Consider the following 19695-nt stretch of genomic DNA (forward strand, 5'->3'; position numbering starts at 1 on the left):
GCATTTAAAAATCTTTCAAAATACTCTGCCCATCTCTTCCTTACTGCATCCATGTCAGTTAACATCCTTCCATCCTCTGTTTTTACTCGCTCTTCCTTCCCAGACTCACCCTTTTGCACCCTTTTCACCTCCATCCAAAACATTTTTCTTATTCTGTTGATAATTCTCAGTCAAACACCTACCCCACCTCTCATCTGCTACCACATTAGCATCATGCACAGCCCTTCTCGCCCAGTTCCTCTTTTCCTTATATTTCTCATATGACACCTTATCCTTCCTCTGCAGCCACACTTCATATGCATATCTCTTTTCAGCCACAGCCATACTTACTTCCTCGCACCACCATTCACTTCCCTTTTTTACACCACCACCCAGTCGTTTCACATCACACACCTCTTCCACATGCCCCACCACAGCACTCTTAAACATCTGCCATGCCTCCTCCACACTGCCATTTTCCTGATCTTTCACTGCGTTCCACTCATCTTTCAGTTCCTCCTGATACTCTATCATTTTCTCTCTTTTATGCAACTCTCTTTCAAAACCTGCCTGCCACACCTAACTCTCCTAGCTCTCACCCATCCCTTACCTACTCTAAACTTTCCCTCCACCAGGTAGTGGTCAGACATACCTCCAACCTCCCCTCTCAGAACTTTCACATCCAACAATCTTCCTATTACATTCCTGGTCACAACCACATAGTCCATCAATGCTCCATCAACAACCCTTCTACCCTCCTGTCTCAACCATGTACACTTATTTCTTTCTTCTCAAACAAGGTATTTCTAATCACCATCTCCTGCTCAACGCTCATCCCTATCATTTGTTTCCCATTTTCATTTCTTCCAGGCACACCATGCATACCAACTACACCTTCAGCTGCTACATTTCCCACTCTAGCATTCAGATCTCCCATCATTACCACATTCACATTCGCTCCAAAACTCTGCAGACACTAATCAACATCATTCCAGAAAGCCTTCCTCTCTTCTTTATCCCTTTCACTACCAGGCCCTTGCACTCACAGATACCCACAACTCATGTTTGAATTTTGCTTTCACCCATGTCAGTCTCGATGACACCTTCCATTCAATCACACAATTGACATTCAATTACACAACTGACATTATTATTCTTATAGTAGTAGTTTCCTGTTAATAGATACTGTCTTTTTGACAATGTTATCACTGCTTTTATTAATATAAAATGCAAAAGATTTGCAGGGGAAATATGGGTCATGTACAGGAAACACTTGTTGGATTCTTCACAACTAACTTGGTGCCATCAGGCTCCTCCATCTTGGAAGGAAAAAAAAAAAAACTGTACCACATTTTGTTTCATTAAATTTTACTGTAAATCTAGCAATGTTGTTGAATTCAAGCGAATTCTCTACACGGACTTCCTGCCTTTATTAATCTGATTCAGCATTCATTAACCCCTCTGTGGCCGCCGGCGTCGAATGACGTTTAGCCGATAAATGGCAGCTGGCATCATTTGAGCGCGGCCTATAAAAAACTGCAAAAATTTTTGGGAAGTGAGTGAACGTTCTGAATGTCTTCACACTGACCTACACTACACTCCCATACATCCCATCAAGGAGTTCAGAGCCTGCTGCTGTGATGAGTGGATTTTTTATTTTTTTGCTCCTGGCCATGCCTAAACACGCACAACTACACCCATTATTTCGACCCAGGCAGAACATATCATCTTTGTCCTCTCTCGCAAAACACACACAAACACCTGTTTAAGATTATGAAGTAATACTGGCACATACAAAAAAGATATGAGAAGTGAAAAATACATTTTTGTCTTGGTATCTTTACCTATTTGCTCAGGTTTGTTGTAATGATTTGGATCATTTGATGCAGTGGAACTTGTAGAAAACTGTGAAAACCTTCGGGAGGTGAACGAAAATCTGGGACATGAGTCTGACTTTGACTTCACCTTCTCACACATCATCTGTCAGTTCACCACCTGCTGTCGTGACGAGTGGATGTACGATTTTTTCGCTCGTGGCCAAGCCTAAAAACACAGTTACACCCATCATCTCGACCCAGACAGAAAATACAATCTTTTTCCTCCCTTGCAAAACACATACAACCACTCTGTTTACAGCACAGCAATATATATTGCGAAAATAAGAAGGTAAAATGAGAAAGATGAACGTAAAATGATGAAGATGAACATGTTATGACAGAAAAAATACGTTTTTCCCCGTCTGTAAACGTATTTATTTCTGCTTTGTATCCGTAATAATTTGACTTATTCTTGGTTCTGAAACTGCATTACGATTCTCTTTTTAGCCATGCTCGTGATGTGGGAGTTAAAAGTTGCGACTCAACATCCGTATTGCTAATCGGATCTGACCCTCCACTCTATTCTCCCGTGGCAGAGTCAAGCCTTGGAGGACGTGCAGTTTTCTCATTAGGACTGAAAATTCAACTCTTTCGCTCCCTTTTCCAAGCATGGGCACAACGATAACATAAAAAAATAACTCGAAACTACCATAAACATATTTTATATCAAAAAGGTGAAAATGTATTCATAACTTTTTTTTTTTCCAGCCATTCCTAACAGATAATGTACTGAAATCATTCGATATCATCATATTTCATATATGCACAACATTTCAGCACCATTCGCATTGTTCTGGGAGGTAAAAAGAAAAATAACACCTGCCCAGTTGCATTGTGGCAGGGCCCCTGGGCGGCTGATATCGGTTGCCGATATTTCTGCAACTTCCACGCTTCTTTGCAAGCCACATAATGCGTCTAGGAAGCTGGGATTTGCACTATTAGGTGCATCTGAACTTTCTCTTCAATATTGCAAGAAAAAAAAAATCAATTTTCGAAACTTCAAAAAATGGCTCCGGCGTCGGCCTGGCGTGCACGGAAAATTTCAGGCCTTCGGCCACGGAGGGGTTAAAAATGTATAAGAACATGAACATTTGCATAGGAATTTCTAAGTCATTCGGCTTTATTCGCTTTACATCACTTAGTTTTGGTTAGATAAAATATTTGAAAGTGCATTTCAGTTCTCCAACTATTTTTGTGTCCATTTGTATAAAGTGAAATTATTTTGTCAGTGCAATAGCAGAGCTATGGAGAAAAGAATCTGTACATATCTCCTCGTGAGGCCTTGGGCTAAAATGACACCTCTCCCTGCCAACAACTCTTCCTCATGGTGTCAGACGTCTACACCCGGCTAATTAAGTACTATCACCCCATAAATCCAGCCACTAGTCATTCCACGACATCGCCCTACCAACCATCTAATTGGCTCCACTAACCTTCAGGGCGGCCAAGTCTACCTAATGGTGTGAACCGCGTCAAGTGCTGTCGCACCACTTCACTTCCGCTTGGTACCATTGGTGTGTCAATCGTTCCAGGTAGCACACAGTTTACACGTATGGCTTTGCTGAAATGGTAAGGAGTTTCCGTAATTTGCACTTCAATATGGATGAATTATATATATATATATATATATATATATATATATATATATATATATATATATCATCAGCCATTTGAGTGTCCCAATATATATATATATATATATATATATATATATATATATATATATATATATATGAGGAAATTATTGCAAGCATTAAAGCAAATACTGTACATGGAAGCCATGATCAATCCACTGTCTGCATGGCTTTGTGGTTTAGTTACCTCGCTAATTCCGCAGCACACGTCTTGGTGAGTGAAATAATTCCTCCTTTGCTGGCGCTATAGCCACTCACATTGGTATAGCCAGTTTTCCCCACAATACTTGCAATATTCACTATTGCACCCTTGAAGTCTTTCCCATTTTCAAGCAGTGATCTTGTGAATGCCTGGGTTACCAAGAAATTTCCCTGCGGAGTTGAAGGTGATAAATATATTAGATTCATTGTTGCCAGTTTATCAGTATTAATTTCATTTTAGTTTTGCCATATCTCTTACTTCTTACATCATGTACTTTTATTCACTAAAATGGTTGTCACAACTTGGAACTGACCGTCAGGTTGACATCAATATTTTTCTGCCAGGTGTCATCATCAGTCTTTAAGATGGGAGCGGAGGTCATAATGCCGGCACAGTTGACTAGCAGTGAGGGTGTGGCGCCACAATGGTCCTGGGCTGACTTCACTGCGTCCTCCACACTCCTCCTGTCTCTCACGTCCATGGCTAGTGCAATGTGCTGCTGCCCACCTGCCGGAGACAGGGGAATAATACAAGTGTTCTTTATGAGGATATATTACAAGATGTTTTGTAAATAACACCAAAATTCCGCTTACCAGAAATTCTCAGTTGCAAATAACAATAATGAATGTTTCGTGGTCTTCAACATAAAAAATATAGGGGATTTGTGATTTGAGAAACATAAATATAGACCTTTTGATTCCAACTGAGAAGTTAAATGGATATCATATGAACGGACCTAAATGCAAAATTTGAAACGTTTACCTCAGGACTGCAAGAATGGGGTACAATAAGCATTTCATTAGATTGCTTACTATCATAAACATGAGGGAAAATGTCAACCTTCCCCATCGGGCAGTAACTCTACCATACTACCTTACAAGTGGAGGTGTGGACATGCCAACATCAATGAAAGAACAAATGAGCGTGCTCCATCTCTTGTGAAACTAGTTGGCTATCCTGATATGCAGTTTTAATATTCTGATTCAGGTACCGAGAAAACAGCCTGAGAGAGAGAGAGAGAGAGAGAGAGAGAGAGAGAATTATCATTTTATTCTGAGCACTCGTGAGCCTATATAGAAACATCTCTAGTGGGTTTTAAATACACACACTGACAAAAAAAAATGTCGAGTCAGCATAGTAAACATTGTCAGCCAGTTCACTGCACAAAGCAATACTTGCAAAATATTATGCATAAAAAGAGAATTAAACAAATGCATTTCGGTTTGTGTTAATTTGTATTTGGTTTTCCCATTCAGTTTTCATTACAACTATTCAGCAATTTAGCCTGCTGCCAGAGATTCTCTCTCTCTCTCTCTCTCCTAGCAGGTGTAACTGGCATTGCTGGGCCAAAAACGCGAACACTCTAATCCTATTTGTTCTAGTACAGTCTACTCCAAAAAGACCATGTACCCTTGATAAAAAAAAAAAAAAAAAAAAAGTATCAGCACCTTGAGGTCAGAAAGGATTTGAAATGCTTCATATCTGGTTCGATCGGTAGTGTTGGCATGCCTGTTTAATTCACAAAAATGATTGAGTTGCCATGTAGTACAATATTACTATGACGGATCCAGCTATGTATCTGTAGAATATAACAACATTAATGAATAATACAAAAGCGACATAATCGTATCATTTCCCTTAAATCATCGGCTGTGTATCATAATATCTCGCACTGAAAGGGTGCCGATTTTTTTTCTTTTTATTATCGAGGATACACCCACGGACATATGAACCTGCTACACTTCAAGAAGCTGGTTGGCGATCCCTTGTTCTGGTGCTGGACATTGTTTCCATGATTAGTTGTAGTCTCACACTATTTTTACATATTACATACAAAGGTGTTTAGACATAAATAAAGAATGTGTAGAACAGTGTGAAGATAACCAAACACCATCTTACTGTAAAGTGTGGCATGGGAAAAGATGAGCCTCCAGAATTGCAAAGCCCAGCATTTTCTATCATAAACAACGAGGGTAAGGGAAGGCGATAGAAGAATATGAATTGTATATATGTTAAGTCTCGGGGAAACACATTAGTCCTACCTTGTTGGTATACTTTAATGTAACTAATACTACTTAACTGAGGTGTATAATGTGCATGGTAGAGTTGTGATTTACTTCTATTCATGTATAAATCCCAGTTGTCTGTGGAGTTTGGCACCTCTATATTATGCTGACCCAGGGCCACTCCCAGTGGGGAAGCCAGCCAACTATAGCAGAACACACTTATCATTCAAACGAGAGGGACGTATTACTCTGAGTTCTCTCTGTGTCGCAGTTGTATCTTTCTGTGGCCAATAAAGAGAGAGAAATTTGCTCAGTTTTCTGTCACCTGCACACGCTACCTACCATTCCTTCAATAGGATCTACACCGATTCCCACCATCTCCTGTGTGTGAGAAAAACGTAGGTGGAGAGTGTCAGCTGGAAGTAACTTCAACCAGGTGAAACATTGCATCTTGATAACCTGCTTGGAACAGTGCAGTCACGTCTAAGCTGATTTATAATATTGGTGATCAGCTGTGGGGTTCCAACCAGCTGATACACCCAGGCAACCTGCCTTAGTAAATCGTAGATTTCTATGAATGAACTTAGGCATTTGTAACGGTGATCCTGATTGGATACTCCATTTTATGGTTTAGTACTTATGGAAACAAAGAATAATCACCGATAAAAATGTATGCGCATTAATGTTATATAATTATATGTACTAGTGTTCTACACAAACTTAAAGGTGTGATAGAGTTTTATTAGAAAGAAAACTTCTGATTTGGCGGGATCTTACTCCAAGGCTTACCAAACGATATAGTAAGGCCAGCAATAATATAATATTTGGTCAAAGAAACTCGAGAGGTCTTACTGAAATATCCTTCACAGTTTGTATATTCATACATTGTTATTGTTAAAGCAAAAGCAACCACAATATAATTAAGGTTGCTAACTGAAATTAAACATGACAACAGTTTGCCATCCTGATTTACCACCTTCACCCACAGAAGGTCGGTGGCCAGTAAGCCAGGGTAACCAACTGTTCCATCCCATGTCACCCAGACATACGATACACTTCTATATTAAATTTAAATTCATTCGACCTTACTGGAATGACCTTTGCAACTGAGGTATTTGAGGCAAGTAGGGTGTGTTTGGCTCACGGCTACTGATTGGCCACCGATGACGTCATCGCAGTAAACGCCAAATGATCGATAATTGTATATATATATATATATATATATATATATATATATATATATATATATATATATATATATATATATATATATATATATATAATTTTTAAAAATACTTTCCTATTAAGAATATGTGGAGTAAATAGGTAGTTGCTAAATACCATAAAGAGTATGTATTAGGGTTCTCAGGCTGCAGTGAGTGTGCACAGTGAACTGAGTGAGTAATGAGAGGGGGCAGTGTTTGGAAAATCCCTGTACTGTTGATTGCATATGAAACTGTGGTGTAAAGTGAAGACGAAGGGGAACTGCAAGGTTTGGTGAATGAATCTGGGAGAGTAAGAAACGGAATCTAAACGTGAATGTATGGAATACTAAAGTTACCGTCTTCGGGAGAAATGAAGTCACTGAATGTACTGCGAGGTTAGATGATGAGGAAATGGAATATTTGAGTGCTTTTAAGTATTTGGGTAATGTGATGAGTAAGGATGGAAGTTAAGAGGGTGAAATGCTTGAAAGGGTGCAATAGGGAGGAAGGGTTGCTGGTTCTTTGAAAGCAGTGACAAGAAACAGGGGAGTGAGCATAGAAGTAAAAAAGTCAGTGCATGACAGTACTGTGATATCAACTCTTATGTATGGATGTGAAGCTTGGACCTTGTTGGAGGGACACAAGTCAAGAGCGAGAGCAGTGGAAGTGAGTTATTTGAGAGGAGCATGTGGAGTCACACGGAGACAGACTGATAAATGAGGAAGTGAAGGACCGTTGTGGTGTGGGTCTGGATGTGACAGAAAGCGTTAGAAGAAATACAGTGAGGTGGTATGGCTTTGTGGAGAGGGTGGAGAGCGAGAGACTAATGAGGAGAGTGTATGTGAGTGAGGGGGAGTGGAGGAGAGTGGGAGGCCAAGGATGAGACGGAGGGATGCAGTGGAGAGGTATATGAGAGATGTGGTTGTCTACTGGGAGCAGGGCAGTGAAATGATGGGAGACAGGTTGAAATAGAGGCGATTTGTTTGTGGCAACCCCTTAAGGGATTAAGGCGTCTCGCAATAGACAGAATACCTTCCTCATGTGTTCCTGGGAATAAAATACTCAGCTGTTCATCAAAAACACAAGGAATATATTTAATCTGGTCTGTTAAACAAGACAAGGGTCTGTATACTTTTATTACGATAAATAAGCAGAGTGTTTGCCATGGCAAATAAAATACATCTTTATATCGATGGCAACTCTCCTTTCTCTCTCTCTCTCTCTCTCTCTCCTTTTTTCTGCTTATATATATATATATATATATATATATATATATATATATATATATATATATATATATATATATATATATATATATATATATATATATATATATATATATATACAGGAAAAGGATCACCAGGCAGAACACAAACATCGTGGCGAAGTTAGAGTCTTTATTTGCTGACGTTTCGGAAATTACTTATTCCATCTTCAGAGCAAAATCTACAATCGAGAAATATACACAGTTAAGATTTTTTTTATGTCATAACGACCAAAACAAGACTAAAAACATGAAAGTAGAAAAACGAAGTCCGTTAAAATACCGCGTTCGTAAACCAATAAGTAATAAAATCTAAAATGAATGAGGTAGGAGTAAGGAAGCAAAACGTATCTGTAAAACAGTAAGTGCAATACTGTAAAAAACTTACCTAGTGTGGAAAACAAAACAGTTCACAGGAAGCCATGTCACTGATCGAAGGGTTAAAACGATATTGGTACAAAGCTTCCATAACGGGAAGGTTCGTGTCATTGCTGCTACCACCAAGAACTGTAAAGTGAAATGAAAGGATGGTCGTGTTGTTGTGAGTGGTCCCGTATTACTGAGTGTGATGCATATTATATATGTAGTAATGGCAAAACCGTAGGATACTCATCTCACGCTACATGTTTACTTCCTCTCCTCCTCTCCTCCCCTCCCCTCCTCTCTCTCTCTAATATTTGCTGCAGGACGGGTGGCTACACCCGTGAATTAGAACCTCTGACTGTATATAACATTGTTTGCTAAAAAGATATGTGGCAAGATCCACCACCGTTTTTTGTTGTACAAAGACTCTCTACCTTTACAACAAATTCTCTCTCTCTCTCTCTCTCTCTCTCTCTCTCTCCCTGAGAAGCATTTGATAGTACGGCTAGAAGATTAAGGAAATAATTAAGGAAGAAAGATGCCTAGAGTGTGTGAAACATTTTTTTTTTTATGTGAGGAAGAAGGAACCAAAGGCAACGAGCCCGCTAAACTGTTCATTCCAATAGAAAAACAAAATACAAGAGAAAGCCAAATTCAAGATCCGATCATTTCGAGATGCCTGGACACCCTGCGTTTGAAAGACTGGAGATCATAGGAAGCAGGAAATACAGACAGAGGGAGACAGTTCCAGAGTTGACCTGTTGCATAAATGAAGGACTGGGAGTAACGGTTAACTCTTGCATTAGAGAGGTGGACAGAAAAGGGATGAGAGTTTGCTGCTAGACGGGTGCTAAGCGCCCGTCGTAGAGGTGGAGGAATGCATGCAGACAGTTCAGAGGAGCAGTGACCATTTTAAGTAGCGACAGAAAAGAGATAAAGATGCAACAGTGCGGCGAAGAAACAGAGGTTGAAGGGAGTCAGTAAGAGGAGGAAAGTTAATGAGGCAAAAAGCCTTTGACTCCACCCTATTGAGAAGAGTTGTATGTGGGAAGCCTCCCCACACATGAGAGTTGTACTCCACACAGAGGCAAATAAAACCCCTGTATAGAGTCAGCAATTGTGCAGGGGTAAAGAAGGAACGGAGTCAGCTTAGCACACCCAATCTCTTGGAAGCAGATTTTACAAGAGATGTATTATGATCTTTCCAAGATAAGTCCTGAGTAAATGAAACCCCAAGCATGTTCAAAGATCAGGCAGGATTAAGCTGAATATTATTAAACATTAGGGGGTATACCTGTGGAAGATTTTGTTGGGTTGATTGGTGCAAAAACTGAGTCTTTGATGCATTAAAGACAACCAGATTATTTTTACCCCAATCAGAGATACGAGCCAAGTCAGACATTAGGTGTGCCATAGCCTCATCCCTTGTTTGTTGAAGTAACTGCTGAGATGGATGTTGCGTGAATCGAATGGAAAGGTGAAGGGTGGAGTCATCAGCATATGAGTGGATAGGGTTAGATGTACAGCTTAGAAGGTCATTGATGAATAAAGGGAAGAGGGTTGGTGATAGGACAGAGCCCTGAGGAACACCACTGTTAATAGATCTAGGAGAAGAACGATGGCCGTCTACAAGAGTGGCTATAGAACGACCAGTAAAGAAGCTAGAGATGAAGGCACAGATAGAAGGAAAGAAACTGTAAGAGGGCAGTTTGGAAATTAAAGATTTATGCCAGACTCGATCCAAAGCCTTTGAGATGTCAAGTGCAATGGCAAAGCTTTCGCCAAAGTCCCGAAAGGAGGATGACCAGGAGTCTGAAGGGTAGGTGAGAAGATCGCCTGTGGAGCGTCCCTGGCGGAACCCATACTGACAATCAGAAAGAAGGGTGTGATAGGAAAGATCCTTTAAAATTTTTCTAGTAAGAGACTCGAAAACTTTTGGGATACAGGATGTTAAAGCAATTGGACGATAGTTAGAGGGTTAGGAATGGTCACCCTTCTTTGGGACTGGCTGAATGAGAGCAAACTTCCAGCATGAAGGAATGGTACAAGTTGATAGACAAAGGCGAAAGAGTTTGCATAGGCAGGGTGTAAGCACAGAAGCACAGTTCTTGAGAACAACAGGAGGGACTCCATCAGGCCCATATGCCTTATTAGTATTGAGGCCTGTTACGGCAGAAAATACAGCAGCTGAAGAAATTTTAATGTCAGCCATGAGGAAGTCAGAGGGGGGAAGTGATGGAGGAACAGCACCGGAATCGTCTAATGTGGAATTGGAAGGGAAAGTCTGAGCGAAGAGATCTGCTTAACCTGCGGCGTCCCGTCGACGTTCTTTAACATCTACACGTTTTGTCACTGCCAATCCCGTCGACGTACATATACGCGAAAAAAATGCAAGGTCCCTAATTTGCACAATTTTCAATTTTCGCGAGTCATTTTTGGTACGTATACACGTGGCACCTTCCTCAACAAGATGCCAGGCAGGGACAATGCCTTACCCAGCATGACCTCCTCCACCCCTGTCACGCGGATTTTAAAATAAATGCTAAATATTATTTAATTGATAATAATATTCAATAATATTAAAGAGCAGGAACAATGATTGTCTTGCTAAATCAAGCAACGATTCTCTAAGAACGAAAATTTATAAACTTTCTCGACAGTACACAGCAGAGACTAATCACTCAATTGCTCTTTATTAGTACTGTAGCCTCTGGAGAAAGTTACTTCACCCCTGACATTAAATAACTAATACTAACAATAGTATCAGGTTCTTGCTGATGCTTAACTCCTAGGAGGCACAACGGATTTTAAGTTTAATACACAAGACTGGCCTAAGTACCAGTTATGAATAGCAAAACGTTTATGCAAGCTAGGAGCTATATGGAAAATAAGCTTAATTATGGAGAAATGAAACAAGAGTTTACATTACATTAAGCTCAAGCAAAAGAACTGTTAAATTTATTGATTACAAAACAAATTTAATGTTACAATTCAAAATCAAATTAATGAGATCGCACTCACTCACTCACTCGAGCTAAATTCTTACGCCTAGGAAAAACACCTTAACTAAGCTCTTAAAACTAGAAAAATACAAAAGAAATACTGGTCGATGAATGCTGTGTATCACCAAGGGTGGGAGCTTGGATTAACTATACTCAGTGGAGTCTGGGTGCTAGCGACGTCTTCTCTCACACTTCTGGAGCACAGAACCTCTCTCTGTCAGAGCAAACACTGGACTGAGTAAGTCGTAGGAAAGAAAAAGGGAGCAGTAGGCCGCATTTGAGTGAGCGAAATGCGCCCAAAACAAATCGCTCAGCGGAAGCGCTAATGTCTCACACAGAGACGATCACGCATGACAATGAAAAATTGATTTGACAAAGCTTCCATCCGAATGAGCGGTTAACTGAACAATAAACAGTGAGTTTTCCACTAATAGTTCGTGGCTTCTCACAAAAGGGAAATGTCGCGAATTTGATTCGTGACATTACGCCCCTACAAAATTAAATTTTTTCCTTATGGGAAAAAATTTGTGGATATATATATATATATGTACACATCCTAAGTCATTCACACAAGATTCACACTGTGGTGTGTGTGCTATCCTGCTACAGGAGATAGTCGCAGTCGCCAGTGAGCGAAAAAAAACTCGTATTTACGTTAATAGAAGCAAGCTTGAGGGAAAAACTCCGTGACGACGGTGAAAATCCTGTACTCAGGTCAAACTGAGCGAAAATTCGCTACATTTACACTGACAACTAATTGTTGTGTAGCGTGGTGTATGTAATACACGGTGTAGGTGTGACAGTTGTAGTGTAACTGTACCTACGTGTAAAATGACACAGTAAATAATATGGCGACGACGAGGGCAGAGGAGAAGAGGCGGCAGCGTGCGGCAGATGATCAGCTGGCCCGCACAGCAAAACTGCTACACCCATTGCTGTACCTGCAAAACCAATTAAGGTGGAGCATCAAAAGTGTCAATGAGACAAAATTCTTATTACGTACAATTACTCTCTCTGCCTAGCAATCAGTACATTCGAGGTCGCCGTTAATTATAGCACACGATTAGTGTCGGCAAGTTGAGAATCCTTGTGCAAACTCGGGTCTTCCATAGCCTCGAGTCGCCTCTGTGGAGTTCTCACTTCCCCCCTTAACCTACAGTACTTATATTACTATCGGGGAGCTGAGAATCCTTGTGCAACCTCGGGTCTTCCATAGCCTCGAGTCACCTCTGCGGAGTTCTCTCTCAAACTTCCCCCTTAACCTACAGTACTTATATTAGTACCGGGAAGCTGAGAATCCTTGTACAAACTCGGGTCTTCCATAGCCTAGAGTCGCCTCTGCGGAGTTCTCTCTCGAACTTCCCCCTTAACTTACGGTACATAATATGTATGTACAGGCCCCGGACATACTGTGTCCTGTGGGGCCAATGGGCGAGACGTCAGGTCTGCACCCACTTCACCACTACCCTGTCTCTCAACTGTCTCAGAGATTACAGGTGTGGTTACAAATGGCACAGGAAGGGCATGTCCCTGATTAGTGGTGTTACTTTGACACACACTGCAGGAACGGACAAACCTATCTATGTCTCGTCCCATCCCTGGCCAGAAAAAGTCAGCTCGGATACGGCCCTGGGTCTTCCTTTTGCCCATGTGACCTCCTGAGGCTGAACAATGACCCCATTGTAACACTGCTAGGCAGAACTTGGCGGGAACGACAAACTGCAGTCGAACCTCGCCCTCGGGTGTTCGTGACTCACGTTAGAGCCGTCCTTGTTTGCGAAGGAACTTGGCTCGACCTCCCCGTGAATACTTAATCACTCGACCCTTTTGTTTGTTCCGCACGGCAGCAAGTGTCAGGTCAGAATGTTGTTCTTGTACAACAAGTTGACTACACATCAGATCTTGCAGCGATTCAATGATCACTGGGGTGACACAGTCTGGAGCCTCAGCCATGGCTCGTGTTACCACAGCAGCCGAAGTCCGAGTAGCGTCATCATCGGAGCAACTATCCTTGACTCTGTGAATATTGCCAATGATGAGGTCAAATAAAGGTTCTGGCATGACAACTGCAAGTGTTGTACCAGTATAAAATGGAGATGCCACCTGGATACATGCCTCAGGGAACAATCTCACTGATCCATCAATAAGGTTTGCATGGATCTGTCGACCTGTGTACTGCTCAGGCCGAACTAGACTCTGCTTAACAGAGCAACCTGAGGAACCATTATCTCTCAGGACCTTCACAGGAATGCCTCCCACAAACCCTGGCTGAACAAGGAAGGTACTGTCACCTGTGGGAGGGCCTGTGGAGGAAGCAGCTAGCCACTCATGAGGCTGCTGAATTGATGCGGCAAACATTGTGCCTTGTGAATTATATTGGGAAGATGGAACATTGGCCATCTGTGGAGGGGTGTTCACTGTCACTGTGGGACTAGTGAACTGTGGGGAAGTACCCATACTGGTAGGGACGTGACCACCGTGCTGCTGCTGAGGAATGAAGGCTGCGTTCGCTTCCTGCCTCTTTTGAGCTGGTGGTGAAAAAGTTTGTCCCGAAGGTCGGTTGCGTGGCTGATACTGCTGCTGGTTAGGGTACTTGTTGTACCGCTTCCACTCAGGTTTCTGAGTGTTTTGCCCCTGGTCCTTCCACTGCGGTTTGCTTGGACCTTGACCATTACTCTGAGAATGGCCTTGGTGCTGGGATTCAGTCTGAGACGGCTTCCCAGACTTGGCAGTATCTTTTCTGCTCCAGGTGTTTTGCTTACGAGTTTGATACCCGTATGCAGTAAAGAATGCGTCAGCCTTTTCTGCCATTTGACTGGCATCTTTCACCTGGCAGATCTTAAGCTGTGCTATGAGCTCAGCAGGCCACGACCTCTCTAGCTGTGTATGCAGCATAAGGTCAATTATCCCCTCATGCGTGGAAGGAGTTTCATCTTTCTCCATCCACTCATTTAAGTAAGCTGTGAGACGGTCGAGGAACTGAACAGCTGTCTCCTTGTCTTGGAGACGAGCTCGCATGAACTGAACTTTGGCGTCGTCTACTGTGAGACCATACGCCTTAATGAGTGCAGCTTTCATCATTTCATAGGTGAGATTGTCTCCACGAATTCTGTGGAGAATATCGAGGGCAGGGCCCTCAAATAAACTAAGAAATTGGATCCACTTAGCTTCCTCATCCAGTTGATACACGTCTGCCATGTCCTCAAAACGAGCTATGTACGGCTCGATTCGCTCGCTTTCCTTGTATGAAGGAAGCTTGATGCGTGGGGTCGCCAGGACATGTGCAGGGGGGAACGCTCGTGGAGCTTGGACCAACTGCACCAGACGTGTCTGAAGCCAAGGAATCTCGCTTGAGCTTCAGCACTTCAAGTTCATGTTTTTCACGTGCTTCTTGCTCGGCACGTTCGTGTTCTTGTTCTCTCTCGCATTGTTCACGCTCGTATTCGCGCTGTTCTCGCTCTTGTACTAGCTTGTGTTCACGCTGTTCTCGCTCACGTTCATGTTGTTCGCGCTCGTATTCGCGCTGTTCTCGCTCACGTTTTTGTTGTTCCCGCTCATATTCGCGCTGAATTCTAAGCTCTTCACGAGCATCTTTCTCACGTTCTTGCTCGTAATTAAACCGTGAGAGAACGTAACTCTGTATTTTCTCTGGGTCTGTGAGACCCATATCTTTGGCTTCCTGTACATAAGCACTGGCTGCCATGATGCTAGCTTATTAAGCAAACGAAACTGAGTACTGACTGCTTCGCAAACGAATACTAATAAACAAGTAAAGAGTACAGACACAAGCTAGTGGTGACCAGTCTTATCTAGTTAACTGGCAAAGATTAGAGCAAAAATGCAAATGACTGGGAAGACTCAATAATAAACACAATGGGTACGGCGACTTCCCAGGAGCGAATAAAATTGTCTGGCGTAACCAAGAATAAATTAGAGTTAAGTACTCTATTGATTAATAAAGCAAAAATTCACTTGCTAAATTAACGGTAACCACCATTAAGCTTGTGCCTATAAACTTTCATGATAAATACCTAAATATGAATGAGTGAGTACTATCTCATGAATAGCTTTAGAGCTAGGAGTTAATATCCTGGTGAGGTCGCCAATTGTCACGGGGTTTTTAAAATAAATGCTAAATGTTATTTAATTGATAATAATATTCAATATAATAAAGAGCAGGGACAATGATTGTCTTGCTAAATCAAGCAACGATTCTCTAAGAACGAAAATTTATAAACTTTCTCGACAGTACACAGCAGAGACTAATCACTCAATTGCTGTTTATTAGTACTGTAGCCTCTGGAGAAAGTTACTTCACCCCGACAATAAATAACTAATACTAACAATAGCATCAGGTTCTTGCTGATGCTTAACTCCTAGGAGGCACAACGGATTTTAAGTTTAATACACAAGACTGGCCTAAGTACCAGTTATGAATAGCAAAACGTTTATGCAAGCTAGGAGCTATATGGAAAATAAGCTTAATTATGGAGAAATGAAACAAGAGTTTACATTACATTAAGCTCAAGCAAAAGAACTGTTAAATTTATTGATTACAAAATAAATTTAACATTACAATTCAAAATCAAATTAATGAGATCGCACTCACTCACTCACTCGAGCTAAATTCTTACACCTAGGAAAAACACCTTAACTAAGCTCTTAAAACTAGGAAAATACAAAAGAAATACTGGTCGATGAATGCGGTGTATCACCAAGGGTGGGAGCTTGGATTAACTATACTCAGTGGGGTCAGGGTGCTAGCAACCTATTCTCTCACACTTCTGGAGCACAGAACCTCTCTCCGTCAGAGCAAACACTGGACTGAGTGAGTCGTGGGAAAGAAAAAGGGAGCAGTAGGATGCATTTTTTAACGGTCGAGTGAGCGAAACGCGCCCAAAACAAATCGCTCAGCGGAAACGCTAATGTCTCACACAGAGACGATCACGCATGACAATGAAAAATTGATTTGACAAAGCTTCCATCCGAATGAGCGGTTAACTGAACGATAAACAGTGAGTTTTCCACTAATAGTTCGTGGCTTCTCACAAAAGGGAAATGTCGCGAATTTGATTCGTGACACCCCCCTACATGCCATTGTCTTAGCAATTCACCTGTTATCAGTGACCTGGCCAGTAAAGCCATGTCATGCCACGGTACGAAATTTAGGACCAGAGTGATTCCCCAATCAATGACAATGTGGAGGACAAACTTTACATAGCATTAGAGGAAGAAACAGTTAGAAATGATGATCAGGTAATGTGGCAAAAAAAGGTCAGGTATTAGTGAGTGAAACAATGCTTATAATGCCTATATTACTGTTTGAAAACCAATATTCTCTTGTACTACATATAAATTTGTACCAAGTAAATAAATAAATACCGTTTATGAGTGGTGTGAAATAGTTATCCTCCCATAGAACTCGTTTTCTTTGATGCCAGCCTGATAGAAAACCCAGTAAGGTAAGGAGGTACTCCTACCTGTAATGAGTATTTTAAACCTCAGGTGAGCGATTTCTCTATGAATTTTCGATGTTTCTCATTAAAAGCGAAGGTTTGAGCCAAAACAATTTTCTTCCTAAAATGGTCGGGATTGGGAGGAGTCAGTGGTAGAAAAGTGGTCGGGATGGGGCGGGTTAATCAGTAGAAGAAATAGCCACAGAGCCATCAGGGTAGAAAAGAGGAGGGAAAGATGATGAAGTAAAGTTGTTAGAAAGGTTTTTGGCAAGGTGCCAGAAGGAGCGGGAAGAATTCGAGTTGGAGAGTTGACAGCATTTAGTACAGATGAAATTATTTTTAGCAGAGCAAAGAACAGAGTTAGCACGATTCCGGGCAGAAACATATAAAAGATGTGATTCAGGGGTGGGTTGGCTCCAGTACCTTTTCTAGACCATCTCCTTGTTGTGGACAGCATTAGAACAAGCGTGACTAAATCAAGGCTTTCGTGCATTAGTCAAAGGAAACAAGAAAGGAATGTAAACTTCCATGCCTGAGAGACTAACCTCCGTAATGCACAGGACACACCCAGATGACTCACGGCCATGGAAGCAATAATCATTCCAGGGAAAAATCAAAGAAGTACTGCCTGAGGGCTTCCCAATCCGCAGTTCCAAAGTGCCACAGACGACGTTCCTTTGGAGGGTCCGCAGGCTGTGCCGGAACGATAAGACAGGTTAAGGCGATAAGGTTGTGATCGGAGGAGCCCAACGGAGAGAAATGATTAATAGAGTAAGCAGAAGGATTAGTTGTGAGGAAGAGGTCAAGTATGTTGGAGCTCTCTCCAATGCAGTCAGGGATATGGGTAGGGTGCTGTAGAAGCTGCTCTAGGTCATTAAGGATACAAAAGGTGTAGGCTTGTTCACCAGGTGGATCAGTGAAAAGAGGGGAGAGCCAAAGGTGGTGAACATTGAAATCTCCTAGAATGGAGATTTCAGAGAAAGGAGAAATGGATAGAATGTGTTCCATCATAGAAGTAAGATAGTCAAAGAATTTTTAATAGTAGAATTAGGAGATAAGTAAACAGCACAGATATATTTAGTCAAAGAATGACAGGAAAACCGGAGCCAGAGTGTAGAGAATTCAGAAGAATCGAGTTCAGGAACACGAGAGCAAGATAAGTTGTTGTGTATATATACACAACAGCCAGTTTTGGCTTTGGAATGAGTATAGAGAAAGTAGGAGCATACAGAAAAGAGTTTGCTGTCAGTTGCCTCAGACAGCTGAGTCTCAGTTAGAAAAAGAAGGTGAGGTTTAGAGAATGAGAGGTGGTGCTCAACAGAGCGAAAGTTAGAGGAAAGGCCGCAAATGTTGCGGAAATGAAGAAGAAGAGAGTCAGACAGTGGTTCCAGGCATCTTGAGTCGTCACCGGGAGAGGGTCAGAAGGTGGGGGCATTTATGGTCCCCGCCCAGGGGCTTCCGATGCTGTGTACTTCGACGTCATTTTTTTTTTCTAAATTTTGGAAAAGGAAGTGTGGTGTGTACTGTGCATGTAGTTTGGTGTAGATAGTGAGAGAAACTTGTATTGGAGAGCATGGTGGCCTACTTTCTGTGTTACTGAGACACTGAAAAAGTTCAGCAATGGGGGATGGTCGGGACCTAGTCCCGAGGGCTGATGAAACGGGAGCTCCAGCTCTCCCTGTCATCAGCTTTCCATCCACCAGTACTGCCCTGCTCGACTGGTGCTACAGTCTACTCCTCGCAATGGAATGAATTTATCACTATAACAAGGGGAAGTCACGTAGGTATAAAGGAGATCAGGTCAAATAACAAAGAAACATATTTTTCTTTTTACCTGGCAGAGAGCGTCACAAAGTTACGAGTAGGCTATATAGAAGTGGGTATTATCAGTCTTTCCACTATTGTAGCTGTTATAATAATAATTGCATTAGTTCATCGCTGGTGTTTACTGTCACTGTTAAGTTGTCAAAAGATGTTCCTCTGCCATAACTTTTTTCTGTAGCCAACGCTGTCCGTTTTGTCTCCTTGGAGTCCAGTACTTATAATATTTGTTGTCCACTACAACCATATTGCCTTTCATACAGTAAACTGAAGATATAGTTTATGTTTGTTCCCATGAAAAAGAAAATCCTGCAAACTACCTCTGTTTTTGCCAAGCTAACATGCTGAGTTATTTCTGTTGTTGAATAAACTTTTTCGAACAAGGGGTAGCCACTCATTTCGCTCGTCATTTTTTTTGTTTTCGGTTTTGTTTTTGTGTGTGAGTGTCCGACTTTGAGTATAGGTTTCACACAGTCCGCTACCATGGCCCAGTAGTCCTCCTTTGTCCATGCACCTCCATATGTCAGTGTGAGGTTATATCAGTCCGTGCAGTTCATACCTGCATTACTACACGAATAAAGCAAACTAAGAAAAACTTCGTTATAAAATGATAGATATAAAAAGTCATGTTTTGGAGGCTCCTAGGCGAGAGTGCTGCCATCGATATGGATGTGTGCATTTATCCATTATGGCAAATTCTCTTTAATTATTTATAGTTATTAAAGCATACCGACCGTTATCTTGTTTAATCAAAGAGCAGATTTCTTCGTGTTTTTGATGAATAGCTGTTTTATTGCCAGGAAAACGAGAGGAAAGTATTTAAAATAAATATTACCGATATTTTGCCGTCTGTTGCGATGACATCATCGGCGGCCAATCAGCAGCC

General features: G+C 41.6%; 1 protein-coding gene across 1 annotated transcript in view; it reads right to left on the reverse strand.

The window, feature by feature from the left end:
* The window catches only part of LOC145394509 ((3R)-3-hydroxyacyl-CoA dehydrogenase-like), a 77195-nt gene that overhangs the window by 35459 nt on the left and 22041 nt on the right, over positions 1-19695 (reverse strand). Inside the window, exons 4-6 of the mRNA XM_080268353.1 lie at positions 4006-4199; positions 3678-3862; positions 3290-3417 (exon numbers count right to left, since the gene is read on the reverse strand). Coding sequence (XP_080124479.1) covers positions 3290-3417; positions 3678-3862; positions 4006-4199 — 507 coding nt within the window. The remainder of the gene's footprint in view (positions 1-3289; positions 3418-3677; positions 3863-4005; positions 4200-19695) is intronic.

This window comes from Coenobita brevimanus, chromosome 27 (genome assembly GCF_032717465.1).
Source record: "Coenobita brevimanus isolate Jiangsu-jjx chromosome 27, ASM3271746v2, whole genome shotgun sequence".
Taxonomy (NCBI): domain Eukaryota; kingdom Metazoa; phylum Arthropoda; class Malacostraca; order Decapoda; family Coenobitidae; genus Coenobita; species Coenobita brevimanus.